The sequence below is a fragment of the Saccostrea echinata genome, unplaced genomic scaffold (assembly GCF_033153115.1).
Source record: "Saccostrea echinata isolate AGI-Se365-2 ecotype Australia unplaced genomic scaffold, CSIRO_AGI_Sech_v1 ptg000033l, whole genome shotgun sequence".
Lineage (NCBI taxonomy): Eukaryota > Metazoa > Mollusca > Bivalvia > Ostreida > Ostreidae > Saccostrea > Saccostrea echinata.
The window spans coordinates 3669185-3685579 of NW_026889782.1; the positions used below are offsets into that span (position 1 = coordinate 3669185).

At 34.3% G+C, this 16395-nt stretch overlaps 2 protein-coding genes across 2 annotated transcripts; both read left to right on the forward strand.

The window, feature by feature from the left end:
- The first annotated feature begins 8375 nt into the window (after positions 1–8375).
- LOC133198580 (uncharacterized) lies at positions 8376–12174 on the forward strand. The gene is made up of 4 exons (XM_061334649.1): positions 8376–8640; positions 9505–9678; positions 11379–11528; positions 11752–12174. The coding sequence occupies exons 1-4, from the start codon at positions 8391–8393 to the stop codon at positions 11886–11888; spliced, it is 711 nt and encodes a 236-aa protein (XP_061190633.1). The 5' UTR covers positions 8376–8390; the 3' UTR covers positions 11889–12174.
- Positions 12175–13118: 944 nt separating this feature from the next.
- LOC133199085 (putative nuclease HARBI1) lies at positions 13119–16395 on the forward strand. The gene is made up of 4 exons (XM_061334968.1): positions 13119–13337; positions 14457–14794; positions 14921–15172; positions 16162–16395. Exons 1-4 carry the CDS (start codon positions 13119–13121, stop codon positions 16376–16378), a joined length of 1026 nt encoding a protein of 341 aa, XP_061190952.1. The 3' UTR covers positions 16379–16395.

Genomic DNA, 16395 nt, shown 5'->3' on the forward strand with positions numbered 1-16395 from the left:
TTTTCATACACGACACTTGTCCAGGGAAATGTTGGAAACCCTTGTTTGACCTGTATTTCAATGAGGGAAGGTAAATTTATCACATATACCAAGCATCGCTCTTGCCCAGATATGTGGAAGGTAGGTTTGGTTCATCTTGATAATATAAAGAACAGATCAATCAAGAACCCCAAATATTCAGCGTTTCTTGTCCAATTACATTAAATAGGACGACATTTAATTGACAGCAAAAGAGATTACATTTCATTTTATCGGCATTTTGTACTATCGGGGCCTTGGTTACGAACATTTCTTTAACTTATTTATTAACCTAAAATGAGTTTATTTTCTGTGTAATCTTTAAACCAATTGTTGATAGAAAGCTTTTTAAACAGTAGAGGGACTAAAGTTGAAATTTATGATTAAAAATTATACGCTCTACTTGATTATATATAGTACGTTTAATTGGTCACCAATTTCATTTTGATGGTGTCTTTTAGTAATGCTAGGGAGACCATTTCAGGAAGACCCGGCATCATTAAGGGTCAAAACTTTTACCACATATTTTCAAAAAAAAAAAAACACGAGTTTGCGAAAGTTGTTCATGATTGAGTGATTTTTCTATTGCATATTCGTTTTTGGACAATTATTTAAAGCCCAAATAATTTCATAACTATTTTAAAACCATGATTAGACGCAATTGTAGTATATCAGTCCAAAATATGCAATTCTTTTTCGATCCTTTCAGCATAATTCATCTTCTACAATCAGCCATGTCAACTTTTGGAAGTATTTCTCCTGACACTGAAAAAAAAACTAAAGAGGATACTATATTTTATAAGCAAAATTTTCCGACTTCCGTATAATTGAAGGGATTTTTTTGGTTTGGCTTTTAAATGTTACATTGTACATATTATGTGCAGGCATGATTACAAATATCGAATAAAACAAGAGGCCCAAGGGCCTTAAAGGTCACCTGAGTATAATACAACAATTTAGAAGTTAAAATACACTGATAGATGAAGCTTTGTTGCCCTAAAGCAAGAGAAGTAGGAAGATCAGGATCAACAAAATAATTAGTCTAGTATTCACTATCAACTCATCAATTAAGTTCTAATCTGTCTCCCACTTAACACTATCACCATGAAGACTATTAATAAACTATTAGTGCTTCTGTACTATTTTTAAACCCATATTAAGACCGCTAGCATTGACCTCTCTTGTGGTCTTTGAAGAACTTTTAATAAGATAAGTTATTTTTGTCTCATTTTTATTTATCTATTACTTACAGGTCTACCTGATTATTAAAACCAAGAAAGTACTTTTTGAATTACACGATAAACATTCTTGCATAATTATCTTATTCTATTAACCTTTCAAATACATTATTTACAGTGATTAATTATCAAAGGTGAATCGAAAAGGGGAATGACTTCTCTCAGGAGAATACAAATTAATAGAGCCCTTCCCAGGACCAGAATGCTTAGACAAATGGTCCAGATGTTCAAAAATCTGGTAGAAATACGCCTACTTATATCATTTGAACTTTTACTCAGTTTGCTTCCGATATGCCCAGAAGCAGAGAAGAATTTCACAGGTACAATGCATTTTCACTACAGATTCAACAAAGCCTTACCCTAACTCCAGAACCCAAGACCAAGGGTCAAGAAATTTACAGATTTGGAAGAGTTACCCTCATCATCATAACTGTGGACTTCAAAGAATTAACACTTTCCCACTATATTATCAAAAGCCCTCCCCCCCCCCTCGTTATGCCAGAACCCCTGACCCTAGGACCACAAGATTCAAAAATTCTGTTCGAAGCTCCTATTTTCATCATAGCTAAGCAATTTATTTATCAACTCAACACTAAGGAGCAGACAGGATTAATTAATGATTAATTAATAGAATTAATGCTTTTTCACTATATAATCAATAGAGCCCCCCCCCCTCCTCAAGAACCCCAAAAACTGAGGCCATATTTATAAAAATTTTGGAAGAGGCATCCTTGCCTATCATAATCATGCACTTAGTTTGTTTAAATAATCTCCAGTACCAGAGATGATTTTCAAAGAATCAATGCATTTTCAATATATATTCAATAGAGCCCCGCCCTAACTCCAGAACTCCTGACCCCTGGGGCCATGAAATTCACAATTTTTGAAAAGGCATATTTATGCATCATAACCATGCACTTAGTTTGTTTAAATAATCTCCAGTAGCAGAGAGGAAGATTTTCAAAGAATCAAAGCATTTTCACTATATAATCAATAGAGACCCACCCTAACACCAGAACCCCTGACCCTGGGGCCATGAAATTCACAATTTTTGAAAAGACATCCTAATGCATCATAACCATACACTTGATTTGTTAAAATAATACCCAGGAGCAGAGAAGAAGATTTTCAAAGAATTAATGCATTTTCACTATATAATCAATAAAGTCGCGCCCTAACACCAGAACCCCTGCCCCAGGGGCCATGGCTTTCACAATTCTGGAAGAGGCCCACCTCCTCATCATAACTATGTACTTAGTTTATCATCTTAATGCCCAGGAGAAGAGGAGAAGATTTTCAAAGAATTAATGCATTTTCACTATATAGTTGATAGAGCCCCGCCCTAACACCAGAATCCCTGACGCTGGGGCCATGAAATTCATAATTTTGGAAGAGGTACTCTTGCTCATCATAACTATGTATTAAGTTACTTTATTAAATATCCAGGAGCAGAGAAGAAGACTTTCAAAGAATTAATGCATTTTCACTATATAATCAATAGAGCCCCGCCCTAACATCAGAACCCCTGACCCTGGGGCCGTGAAATTCATAATTTTTGAAAAGGCACTTTTGCTCATCATAACTATGTACTTAGTTACTTTATTTAATACCCAGGAGTAGAGAAGAAGATTTTCAAAGAATTAATGCATTTTCACTATATAATCAATAGAGCCCCGCCCTAACACCAGAACCCCTGACCCTGGGGCCATGAATTTCACAATTTTGGAAGAGACACTCTTGCTCTTCATAACTATGTACTTAGTTACTTTATTTAATACCCAGGAACAGAAAAGAATATTTTCAAAGAAATAATGCACTTTCACTTTATGATCTATATAGCCCCACCCTGGGGCCAGAACCCCTGACCCTGGGGCCATGAATTTCAGAATTTTGGTAGAGGGCTCAATGCTTATTACAATCATGCCAACAGTTTGACTGCTTGATGTCCAGGAGTAAAGAAGAAGATTTTTAAAAATTGCATTATTTTTGGTGGTTTTAGCCCCACCCCTCAGGCCCAAGGGGGGCAGGGACCATGAAATTGACAATTTTTGTTCCCCTTCACTCCTAGATGCTATATGCCAAATTTGGTTGAAACTGGTTAAGCGGTTTCAGAGAAGAAGCTATAAATGTTCAAATGTTAACACACGACGCACGCCGACGGACGAGAACGGATAGTTATAGGTCACCTGAGTGACTCAGGTGACCTAAAAATAGAAGTCAATGATATGAAGACACGCAACGAAAAGGTAAACATGTACAGAAAAGCGAAAATACACATGTATTGTTAAATGTTACCCACTTCACTGCAAATACATGTACGAGGAGTGCGGTTTCATTACACCGATTAAAATCTTTCTACCTGACATTTTAAGTTAGTGTTCCACATTTGAGGCAGTGTATTTTATGAATTGAAAAAAGGGTCAGGCAGTTTTGTTTTATACTTCTAATGCAGTTTTGTTTTATACTTCTAATGCAAGGTTTGTTCACAAGTTTCAGTCCTCCGCTGGCCATTAACAGTGACCTAATGAGTTAAAAAAAATGAAATATAGGGCAAGAAAACGACACTGTATAGATATCTGATTAATTTTCACTAAAATTTCCATCATAATCAAATTATTATCAATGTCAAACCAAACCATAATATTGTTAATTCAAACGTAGTTAAATTTAATACTGTCCGTTGAAAATCTTCATTGGTCCTTCAAGTTTAGATTTCAGATTCGGGACTCTTTTCAGTCATTTAGCCCTTTTTTTCATATTAACCCTGTCGCCCGCGTGGCTCTGTGGTTAGAGCGTCTGCCCTAGAGTCGCGAAGTAAGGAGTTGACCCTTACATCGCGGGTTCGAATCCCACTGTGGGACGTAGACCGGTCCTTCGGATGAGACCGTATAAATCGAGGTCCCGTGTCGCAGTAGGTGCTGGCACGAAAAAGATCCCTCACTGCTCAAAGGCCGTAAGTGCCGAGTATAGGAAAAAATTTGCAGCTCTCCACCGGCAAGTGGTGGCGTCTCCATATGAGTGAAAAATTCTCGACAGGGACGTTAAACAACATACAAACAAACATATAAACTTTATCTTTCTGTAATGCCGTCTTTTAAAATATATTTTTTATTTTGAATTAAGGAATAGGGATTCCGCTGGATTCACCTTGCTGTCGTCAACAAGTCGTCAGAAGAAAAAGAAACAAATCTACGCCGTACGTACTCTGATGACAGAGTTAAGCTGGCGATGCATGCCATTCTTTTATTACGTACATTTCAATTCATGTACGCGACACCAGTGTAGGGATTTTTAATGAAGGTATTATGTTGCTAGTAATTGAGATGTGATTTAATATTGACCGATACATGTAAGTATCATATACGACAACGGTATCCTCACATCATCATGAGTTCAGCTTTTAATATGACAATAAAGCACTGCATACATGCAGTGTGACTTTTTGGACAAAGTTGAATTGATATGGTCTCTTGGTATTCTCTCCATTTTTGTTTACAAAATGTCTGTTCGTTTCTTTCAGTTAAAATGCTAAGTGTTAAACTGAACGAAATTTTTTTTTTCTAAAATGTAACATTTTGTTCCTCCTCCGAATGACCAATCTTTTATTACAATGTAAAAAAAAAAATGTAATCAATAGAACGAAAAATGTGGTCAATCAAATTAAATGTTCAGTTCTCCAACCTGCCGAAACCGAATAAAGTACACTATCATTCATACTCAAAAGCTTTTATTTATCTAAGTTTAATATTTGAACTCTTTATCAAAAACATTCAAGTATCAAATCCCTTAATTTTACACAATAAAAAGTCAACATCGGAGGCAAATAACCCATTTAACGAAGAGAAATACTTAAAAGAAGTTACGTTTTGTGGTCTAGTTAATTTATTTCATTTCAGATTTTTTTTAATGCGGTGTTCTCTTGCCAATGAAGATATAAGTCCAAATCTAAAGAGATTTAACAAGTGCAACTTCCATGTCTTGTATTTATGTGAGGCACTTTAATAAAATATTTATCTAATTATTGATTACGTGTTTAATTTCATTAGTATGTGATATGAGCTTCCAAAATAAGACCAGAGTGTACGAAGTTTGGGACAGTAGTAATATTACTTTAGTAGTCATAAATACACATTTACGATTTTATATATCCAAATGAATGTTTCTCAAAATTCAGCTGACTTTATTGTGACCCAGCAATCATGGAGTGAGACGAGTGATCTTTGTGAGATTTAATCAACCAGGAAGTAAAGTATTTAAACGCATAGACGACGTCAACATTTCATTGATAACAGAAGGTGTAGGCGTGTCAATATCTTAGAGGACGGCTTCAGGTAAGGGCTAATTAATTATACTTACCTCATGATAGAACTCCCTTTCTATTTTATAATAAGTCAAATGTATGACGATTAAATATTTGTTGACTGCTCGGAAATGTAGTTGAAATCTATGTTTACAGGTCTAAATTTTCTTAATCTGACATGGATATAAAATCGGTGTGCGTTTCAGTTGTCTGCGTTTAATTACACACAAGAATATAAAAAAAAATTCCAGAGAGTCTGTTATGCATTTGTCGGGATTTGTTAATGTTTAAAAATATTTTGAATAATGATGAAAATTTCAACACAATCCTACATATTATAAATGATGCAGTCGTAACCATCAAAAACATTGGCAGTAGACGTAAAAATTGTGCACAGCCAATATAACAAGAACTGATGTAGCATGACTTGGATACTTTTTCATAACAACACTTGTTTTATTTAATATATATAACTAATGTATTTTTAACCAAACTAATCCATCCCGATGCTTGCTATTCATAGACCTAGGAAATTCCTGAACTTTTCTAATTCATGCTAAATGAATTTTACATGATTTAGCATGTATTTAATGTATAAGAATAAATCTATGTGATAAACAATTTTTATCCGAAAACAATAAAAAAATCAGTTATAAACAGCATTCCAACTATCATTGTAATAAACTCTTTTTTGATTTAGAAGTATTTTGCACAACGCCTATATTTTTTTTTAAATCGATACCAAATGAACAAAGATATTCATGAACATAACTTGAATAAAGGTAGAAGTTTTACTTTGTGCATAGTGAAAGCCCCTCTTCTTTTACCTTTTCCTCCTCATGAAATTGTAAATACATGTAATACTATTTTACAACAAAAAATGGATGCTGTATCTTTAAAACTGATGGTTTCTAATAATAGAGATACTTTTTTAGTTACAAATATTATCTTTGATAATCAGTACTTAATCAGGCGTGTATCTCATTAATTTCCTTACATACAAAAACATTTTATTCACACCTTTTAACTTAGGGAATCGGATATTCAGAATAACACAATTAAATAACATTTCCTTTAATTACGCTAATAGTCATAAAAACAAAACAGAACAAAATTTAGTCATTAAACCATACTATCTTTTTGCCTAAGTTAAGAGAAAATTCATTGGAATGCAGTTGGATTAAAATCAATATGTGACAGCTTTAAAACATACAGTATAGATGATTACTACCGATAAGAAAGGAATGCGAAAACAAACTCAATGAATATTTAAATACGTCACCGGGTATATTTATACACAAAAGACTGCATGGTATAAAAATAACTTTCTCTTAAACATTTACAGTAAAGTCCGGATTTTGTCCTAAACAAAGACATGGTGCCCATAGGAGTGATTGCAGGTTTAATTTTTGGAGGAGCCTTTTTACTTCAAAATGGTAAGTTAAAACCAGGAAATTGAGTAGGAAATGTCTATACAAGAACGATTTCGTAAAGTTATAATAATATACTTTCTATATAATTTCATTCAATATATATAATAATTGAAACTTGTAATAAATTTGAATTTAAACTATAATTCTTTGATCGATAGATTCATTAAAACAAAAAATAAATAAAATAAAGGTTCATTTTGTAAACCTTGGTTGTGTATATAAAAAATAGAACAACACAGGTTGTAGGTCTCAGCGCAGATTGTATTATATATGAAATATATGGAGATTCCGAACAGTATTCAAGCTCAAAAGTCCATTCAAACAATACAAATCAGGAGCAGAGCAAACACGGACCTCTAAAATATCAGAGGTGGGATCAGGTGCCATGGTGGAGTGAGCATTCACTGCCGACAGGTCACACCCGCCATGTGCTCCTTGTTATGACCGGGAAATAACGGAAAAATCCGTCGAGTAAAAATGGTATAAATAAGTAAATATCTCGGTCTATCTGGCCCTGCAAAATCAATGTACAAAACCTTAGCGATGTATACATTACTCAAGTGTTCATATAATAATACAAATCGCTAATCATAAGATAAGTCTGTCACTTATTAATACGTATCATAGATCAATATTTTTAACACTTATAAATTTAATTTATAAAGTGATCTCCACTGAACCTAATACATTATTTAAGATTAGCTATAAAGTTATTTACACTTATATTTACAAATTAATGAATGACTTACCAAAATTATGGAATGAGGATATTCCGTAATCTTATATGGAACTTTTTACCAAGTGCTATGCTGTTTTAAAAAAGTTAAACATACAAGTTTTTAACTACTGAAAATATAGAAATGGAGAAATCTCAACCAGAAACAATACTTAAACTTCAAACATACCATGACTGAAAAGTCCAAAAAGTCACAAATCTATAAATTGTTAACACACAACCTGCTGGTATATGTACAACGGCACGGGAAAAGAATGACCAACATCCCATAAAAAAATAAAAGCTTGTCGATGGTCACAAGTCATGCGATAGGTCTGCTCCAATTGCTCAATGGAGTTTTGGCGGGAAAGTAATTAATTCAACAAAATTGTAAAGTAAATAAACACAGACACTTATTTTGTAATTTGTTTGTAAAACTTTTAATCTATACCTATGTATATTTCATAGTTATAAATGCATTAATAGTTCTAATATGCTACAATTTGGAATAATGCTATTAGGAAACAGGATTAAAATTTTCCTATTAGTGTGTATTTTTATAAGAAATGTTCTTTTCATTGCTTTTTAAACTTATTTCTCATTAAGGAATTTTTGGAACAATCATCAATTCCGATGCACTATCAGACGGGATGTGTCACTCGGAGGAATTGGGAATTGAGATTTCGATGGAGTGTGACATTACGAACATAAAAATCAACATAGTTTCAGGTCTTTTAGCTGAATGCATGTATATCAATAATGACACGTTATTTTGCCAAACTGCGGAATCGGTGCAATATCACCACAATAGCAGTGGAGTTTTGACAATTACTACTCCATTTAACCACACGATCTATGCTGGTAACACACTGTGGGTGAACTCTACCTGTTTTAACAGCAGCAGCGTCCATGAAAATATTCTTCTCAAGCCTTGTCGTAAGTCTACTAACTTCTGTCTATATGTTATGATTTGAAATGATTTTGTTACAATTAAGGTTATTTTTAAATGGTACACAATAATGTTAAACAAGAGAAAAATAAAAGCCCTATTTAAAGGACACCAAGTATTATAACTGACAGAATTTCCAGTTTGCGGTTAAGCAGTGGAAGGGACTTTAATGATAGCATATGTAAGCAGAAGTCACCGGCTAGACTTTAGTTCTTCCAATGTTAACTTTTCACAAAATATGTCTACTTACTAATATGGGACAAAAACTGTTGGAGAAGTTAAAAATTTTCACAACTTAAATACTGTCTTACGTCTTATTGAAATCGGACCAGGACTATGGAGAGACAGAAAAACCGACAGATGGACGGACAATTCTTTTAGGCCCTGGATTGTATTTGAGCGAAAATAGACTTGTTAGCTTATTATATTACCTTAACTTCATATAAATATCACGTCTATAATCCCACTAACTAGAATTATAGGGAAGACAAAAAGTAAGATTTGTGAAAACACATCTGTATAAGAATGCAAGAAATATCTGCTAGTGTCGCTACATTATATTTCTGGGGACTTAATTCGCTACCAAACAATTTTTTTGTACTAAGAAGGTTTCCTTATTTGCGAAATATTCTTATTATTTGTCCAAAATGATTTTACAGACAGCTCGGTAAAATAGGCGAAATCTAGTTGATTTGTAGCATGGAGTAACTGTTTGTTTGAACATTGGTTCTGATCTACTTGCAAATCTCAGTGATAAACTGAGGCTAACATGTGACTTTCATCATTTTACTATTTAAACATTAGTTATATTTGCTTCGAATTTTAATGTTAGAAATATATTCCTTTCTCAGTTTCTGGGTTTCATACAATGGCATACCATAACAACACGCATGTTACAATTTCCTGTGAGCATACGTCATTCAGGTTTTCCAACCATGGTATACGCATTGTTGGCGAAAACGATTTGGCACACTGCAGCTGGAATAAAGGAAATCAAACGAACAATTGTCACGGAGATGCTGAAGGTATATATTTTAATCTGTATTTAGACGACTCCTAAGTTCTTGAACGGGTCCTGTGCTCTTAAAGAATGACGGAGTAAGGAAATAATCTTTGTATTGCTAAATCGGATCCAAATGCGATATGTGAAGACGATGGGCTAAGACAATATAATACAGATTAGCAGTTTAAGTTTTCAGGAGGAAAAATCCTCACTGATTGTTGTCGAGTACAGCAGAGTCGCAATCTAGAACTTAACGTATCTGCAGTTTTCTAATAATTTGTCCGTAGGATGTGACAGGAATTGCATCTTCGCTAGCCAAGAGTTTCTGATCCGCTACTCTACTCTGTTCACAAACCTTTGGCCTACGGTGCTGTCAAAAGTCGAGATTTTTTTTCTCGAGTTACGATTGGAGTTGATTGATTTAGTTCGACCAATCAGCAATTGTTTTTGTAAATGACGGTATCTGCGTTCGTGGTATATCTTGACTCAATTGTCTTGGGATTAAAAGAACAATTAAACAACGATGAGTAAGATAACATGCAATTCTACAAATAGCTATGGTGTCATCCCATCTTAAGTTGATATGCAAATAATGTGAACAGGAATCTTTATTACAACAGATTTGCACCCTAATAACAAATAAACATCGTTCGATACGTTCTTATTAATAATTCTTTCAAAACTTTATTTTTTAAGATCTCTTTATTTCTGTCGATGACTCAATCTATGCGTATACCTACTGTAACACTACACCCAAGTTTTTTAGGTCTTTGCAAAAAGACTAGTACCTTTAAATGATATTGCCAGGCGCTTGACGAAAAGACTACTAAGACTTTAGGTCTTGGGTTTGTCGCAGTGCGGTGAAGGACAATCAAATCAAACTCCCGGTTAAGAAACGAATACAGTTAAGTACCGGTAAGGAGAGTAGGCAAGACTTGTGCAGCAACTGACGGCAACACAAAGCGAGCAAAAAAAAAAAATAATATCCATTAAGGCCATATTTAAATAAATTGGTTGCCCTCTCCCGACTGACTGGCTAAAAATGGCCCGACTCAAAACTCTCCCTCCGGAAAAAATACTTCGAAAATTCAGCACTGATGTTGAAATTTTCTAGGAAAAAAAAATCATCCTACCTACCGACCCATTTTATTCATCCTGGGTCGGGAGAGGGCAAGCAAACATTATTTTAAAGTTGGCCTAATAGAAATCATATTGGAGAGAGGTATCGTTTCTTCAGTTTTCAAGGCAACTTGATTTTTGTAAACAAAAAAAGATAATCTAAAGTTACTGAATAATAAAGAGAAATCACGATTGTATTTAGTGTAGAAACGTTCATAATCGGTTTTTTGTATAATAGAATAAGGTTGGCTCTTTCAAGAGGCTTGGAGATAGTTGTGTCGTTAGCAATTTAAATTTATATTTTTATTCAAAAATAAAGTATAATGATCTTAAATTACAAAAATATTCTGAGAATTAAATGACAACTGCATTCTTCATGATATCGAATACATATACCATACGTTCGAGTGTAACATAGCAGAATGTTTGCCCCAAGGTGACAGGAAAGCCTTGCAGTGATATGTCAGCCAATGTCGAAGATTATGGTAGCGGTTGAATGACATTTTCCAAAGTAGATAAAGCAATCCAGAAGGCGCAAGTGAAATAAAATTAAGGAACTGTGCATCTTCTTTTATGACGACATGTAAATATTTACTTTTTTAGCTCTTGCCAATGGCGTAAAGTACACTTCACTATATACCCGAGGAATGAACATAACATGTAAATTCGACGGACAGTCAGTAGATATTGCTCCTCAACAACAAACAACAATGCAAACAACGAATATGACACCCAGCACCACCAAAACACCACGTACGACATGATGTACATTAACAATCTGAATAAATGATTCTTTTTTTTTAGATTTTCAAAATTATATTTTTTTTACTAATCGGTATAATTGTGTACGGGAAATAGCTGAAATGTAATAATAAAACTTACCAATTGTTTTGTATTACGTGAAACCAAAAAAAATAATTTTCCTCTTATGCAAAAAGTATTCAATTATTAGATTAATTTTTGTTGTCTTTTTCAGTGAGTTCAACTTCATCGCAGAGTCATGAGAACGGATCCCGGAGTCCAGATAACGGACAAACAAAAGTGATCTGCCCCGTTTCGATTATCTCTATTTTGTGTATCTTGTATTTCATTCACAGAGATATATTTATCTGAGAACAGCCGAATCAAAAGGAAGGAGGTTCATATATCCCTTGTGATATATATGTCTACTGAACCCTCCGTCTGTCAATCACAGTTTCCATCGTGTACAAGAAATTCGAAAAAAAAAATCGAAAATGATTTCATATCATAATATTCATCGTGGAACCACTGTGCTGTCGAACCTTTTTTAGTTTAATCAAGATTATGTTGGCTATTTAGCTGAATAACAAGAGGAGCGATCTGAATGTGAATTGTTTCTCTTAGAGACAACGATGAGACACAGGTTTACTCTGCTGGAGAGAAGACACAATTTATCAGCCAATTAAGGAGTATCGGTATTTCCCATTACTGATAATGCCGAGCAAGATTGACACCAATTTTGATTATACACTTGGTTTAAGTAAAGATAAATTTCTTTTTTTCTGGATTAGTATTTATTTAATCTGAGGTAATCATTCGCGTGATTTACATTCATTCTAACTTAATTTGTTTTACGTAATACAAAGAGTTTAACAGTAATTAAAAGACAATTCAGTGAGAAAAAAAACATCATCATAGAATAGCCAACATTTGATTGATTATTGTTGTTGCCGAGTCGGCAATATTTCAGCCATATTTCGGCGGTATGAATTTAAATACTGTATGAACGGTTTTGAAACTTCTTGGGTTTCTCTGGCGGCCCCCAATAAGCCTACCCTTTTTCGAAAACCAGAGAAACGATCTTTAGCGTACCAAGGGGGTTGTAATCCTTGACACTGGGCACCCTTTTCCGTCCCATCCGACGGACTTGACCAACATTTGATACACTCATAGTTTGCTATTAGTAAGTTCTAGTAAAATGAGGAAAAAATAACATATAAGGACTTGAGTTAGAATTATAAACAGTATCAGCTTCTTGATATTCTTAGCATGAACCAACGTAATATTGAGACTAAGATAAGGAAAAGTGATCAATCTCATAACAGATGACGAAATCGTGAACAGGTCGACAACACGCACTTCTGGAATCACAAGGGGTTTGACCAGTTGACCTTTTCACAAAAAATCTTACGACAATTTTTTATCTTAAGTGAAAACTTACGATAAAAATCGTTTTCACAAAAAATCTTAAGAAAGTCGTAAGTGCAAAATCTGTCGTAAGTCTACGACAACTGCAACCCACTCTTAAGTATAAAATATTGTACTTAAGTGCAAAAAATAGCGTAAATATTAATCTTAAGACAGAAATAAATGTAAACAAAAATGGCTGCTGCGTTTGTTGTTTTATTCGATTCGGAGAGAGCAAAGCGTCGGGAAAGGGTATTTCGAGATCGGTGTAACTCTCTAGACACATTTAATGACACTGAAGTTGTAGCGCGGTATCGCTTTCCAAGGCGATACATTTTCGAGCTGGTTGACCTAGTGCAAGACAAAATCCAACATCCAACCACAAGATCATATGCCATTCCTTCACATATCCAAGTAAGTTTTAACTTGTAGCTGTTCTTTTCCAACTCGAAACATAAAAGAGCTAACGGTTGTCGGTGGGTTTCGTCCCCTTGAAACTTCGGTGTATCGAAATTTCGTCTCCAAGCAAATTGGCTCCTACAAATTCAAGTGAATAGTTAGTATATATGAAAAAAAATACAAAAATTGGTTAAATGCTTTTTATAGAGAAATTTACTTTGAACTGAAGGAATAACACATTAATTCCATTTATTGGTCTTATTTTAAACCTTATAATTTGCTACATTACTTATAAATTATTTGTACGGACAATTGACTGGAATTTTTTAGATGTGATTTGTTCCATCCATTTTACTGTAACAGTCTCATTCAATAGCACAAGAGGTCCATAAGTCACAATGATCACCCGGGTAACCAATTGACTTCCAGTTTTAATTTTTCATCGCAAAATTAAAAAAAATCAACTTTATATTCACATGATATATTCTAATCTATTGCCCACCATAGCCCAACAGGGTCAAGTCATAGTAATCTAACTTGAAACAATCCTAAGGACACTTTAATATTATTATGATTAACGAGTACAGTGTATTAGATAAAATGTTTTAATTGCCCTAATCTCACACCAGGAGCCATTAATTGTAATTACATTTTTCAAAAATTAAATTAACTCTCACAACTTTGGATTGTTTGCATATGAATGATGTGTCCCTCCTATTTCAAGAATATTTTCAAATAAATATCTTATAGCTTAATCTGTACTTGTTGAATTCCTTTCACCCAAGGATGCTTTTCATAAGCTTAATTTGTGGAAATTAAGTTTGTTGGAAACTACCCCAGAGGTTCTGGAGCAGAGGTTAAAAATATAAAAATTTTACAGCAGGATGGGTGGACACTGGAAAAATGTAGTCCGAAAAGCTCATCTGAGTTATAATTTCAGTCATGGTGAGTGAAAAAAGTAGAGATAGAAAGAATTGGAGAGGAAAGGAAAATAGGTGGGGGACATAGGTAGACATAGGTAGGCCCCTGCCAGTACAAATCCAATGTAATTGCAAACCCCAAATTGTTCAAACCTGGAATGTTATATTTACTTTCCTAACTAAATTTAAAATTAAACAATGCTTCATATTTCAGGTGTTAACAACCCTACGCTTTTTAGCCAAAGGAGAATACTTGTCTGAGGTTGGGGATCTTCATGGAATTTCAATATCATCTGCTTCCAGGATTGTCACCTCTGTTTGCTCTGCTTTGTGCGAGTCCCTAGACAATGTAAAGTTTTCTGAGACAAATGAAGACCTTGCAAAGGTGAAAGAGGATTTCTATCAATTGGCAAGTTTTCCAAATGTTGTTGGGGCAATTGATGGAACACTGATACCCATCCAAGGGATGACAGGAGATGAGGAGCCAAACTTTATCTGTAGGAAAGGGTTTCCAGCCATTAATGTCCAGGGTGTTGTAGATACCAACCTTCGGTAAATATTCTTAAAAATAACAAGTAACCATACTGCAAGTATATATTTACTGCATCATTTTTGCAAACTTGAATTAGAATCAAAACAATGCACAAAGTTTTATAGCAAATTATATATCTTTCACAGCTTTTCAAACATAGTGGTGAGGTGGCCAGGAGCAACACACGACTCCTTTATTCTACAGAATTCCTCGCTACCAAACATAATGAGAAGAGTTAATGGTTGGCTCTTGGGGGATTCAGGCTATCCACTCAGGAAATGGCTCTTGACCCCATTTGTAAACCCAAGGAGTCCTCAGGAGCAGAGGTACAACAATGACCATTGTACTACAAGAAACACAGTAGAAAGGGCATTTGGAGTTCTCAAGAGTAGATTCAGGTATAAATAAAATACTCATATAAATACCAATTTTAGTAAATTCATCTGCACTATTGAAAAGGATTGAAAGGAAACTATTTAGTAGTACACATATATTCATTGCAACATTTAAAATATAATCCGAAAAGAGTTCCTTATATATCATATTGTGCAAACAATACAGAGAGAGGTCTTTTTTTCAAACTTTATATAACGAATGAATTTAATAGCTACCCAAGTTATACTGTGTTACCTGGGTTGGGGCAGTTTACGCTTTATAAAAAACATAAACTGCGCCAACCCAGGTTATACTAGTATAACTTGGGTAGCTATTAAATTCATTCCTTATAATTTATTTTCCATTATGAAGTATTGAAATTAATTCAAATTATCTTTCAAAAATGCCTTCAAATTGAGCAAATTTTAAATGTAACGTGAAGCGGATTGATACGTTTTTGACGAAAGTCATTGTGATGTAGGCAACACAGGTTATTACACAGTTAAAGAATATCGTTAGCAAGATTCCTGTTCCCCAAGGCCAGGACTATTTCCCGAGGCAAAGCCGAGGGAAATAGTCCTGGTCGAGGGGAACTGGAATCTTGCTAACTCCCGCAATGATATACTTTAACTGTTTTAGTAAACCGATACAAATGTAAAATTTAGAGGATTCAGATAGCGTGATTTCAAAGCAGGGATTAGCTCACTGAACTAACACACAGGAATGAATCCATTCACATATCATTCCAAAGTAAAATCTAGAGGATTACGGATAACCGGAAATTAGCTTTCGAGGCACTTGGGTTAGCTCACATGACTAACGCATGGGGATTAATCCATTCAAAACGATTTCTAGGGAATAAGTCACATCTAACGATCTAATGTTATATAGGGAAAAAATTGGTAGAGGTATAAGAAATGATATAGACTAATTTTTTATCCAATAAAATTACGTGATACAACCAAAAATTAAATCATTAAAATATGATGTAATCTAAATATTTGATTTACAGATGCATTCACAAAACAGGAGGCAGTTTGCAGTTTGCACCTGAAAAATGTATAAAGATTATCGAGTGCTGTTTTAGGCTACACAACAAAGCCATAGATGCCAGAATTCCACTAATTGCTGGAAATGAACCCGTCCAGCTTTATCAAAACAATGTTGCGTATCAAGGCTTGGATAATGATGGAATTGCTGTGCGGCAAAGACTTGTTCAGAGGTTTTGAAAACCTTTGCTATGTTT

Excerpts from the sequence above, each read along its gene's own strand:
- LOC133199085 (XM_061334968.1), top strand. The coding sequence starts at position 13,119 with ATGGCTGCTGCGTTTGTTGTTTTATTCGATTCGGAGAGAGCAAAGCGT. Across the intron at positions 14,795-14,920 it reads GTTGTAGATACCAACCTTCG|CTTTTCAAACATAGTGGTGA; the intron begins GTAAATATTCTT and ends TATCTTTCACAG. Across the intron at positions 15,173-16,161 it reads GTTCTCAAGAGTAGATTCAG|ATGCATTCACAAAACAGGAG; the intron begins GTATAAATAAAA and ends TTTGATTTACAG.
- LOC133198580 (XM_061334649.1), top strand. The coding sequence starts at position 8,391 with ATGGAGTGTGACATTACGAACATAAAAATCAACATAGTTTCAGGTCTT. Across the intron at positions 9,679-11,378 it reads TTGTCACGGAGATGCTGAAG|CTCTTGCCAATGGCGTAAAG; the intron begins GTATATATTTTA and ends TTACTTTTTTAG. Across the intron at positions 11,529-11,751 it reads CAGCACCACCAAAACACCAC|TGAGTTCAACTTCATCGCAG; the intron begins GTACGACATGAT and ends TGTCTTTTTCAG.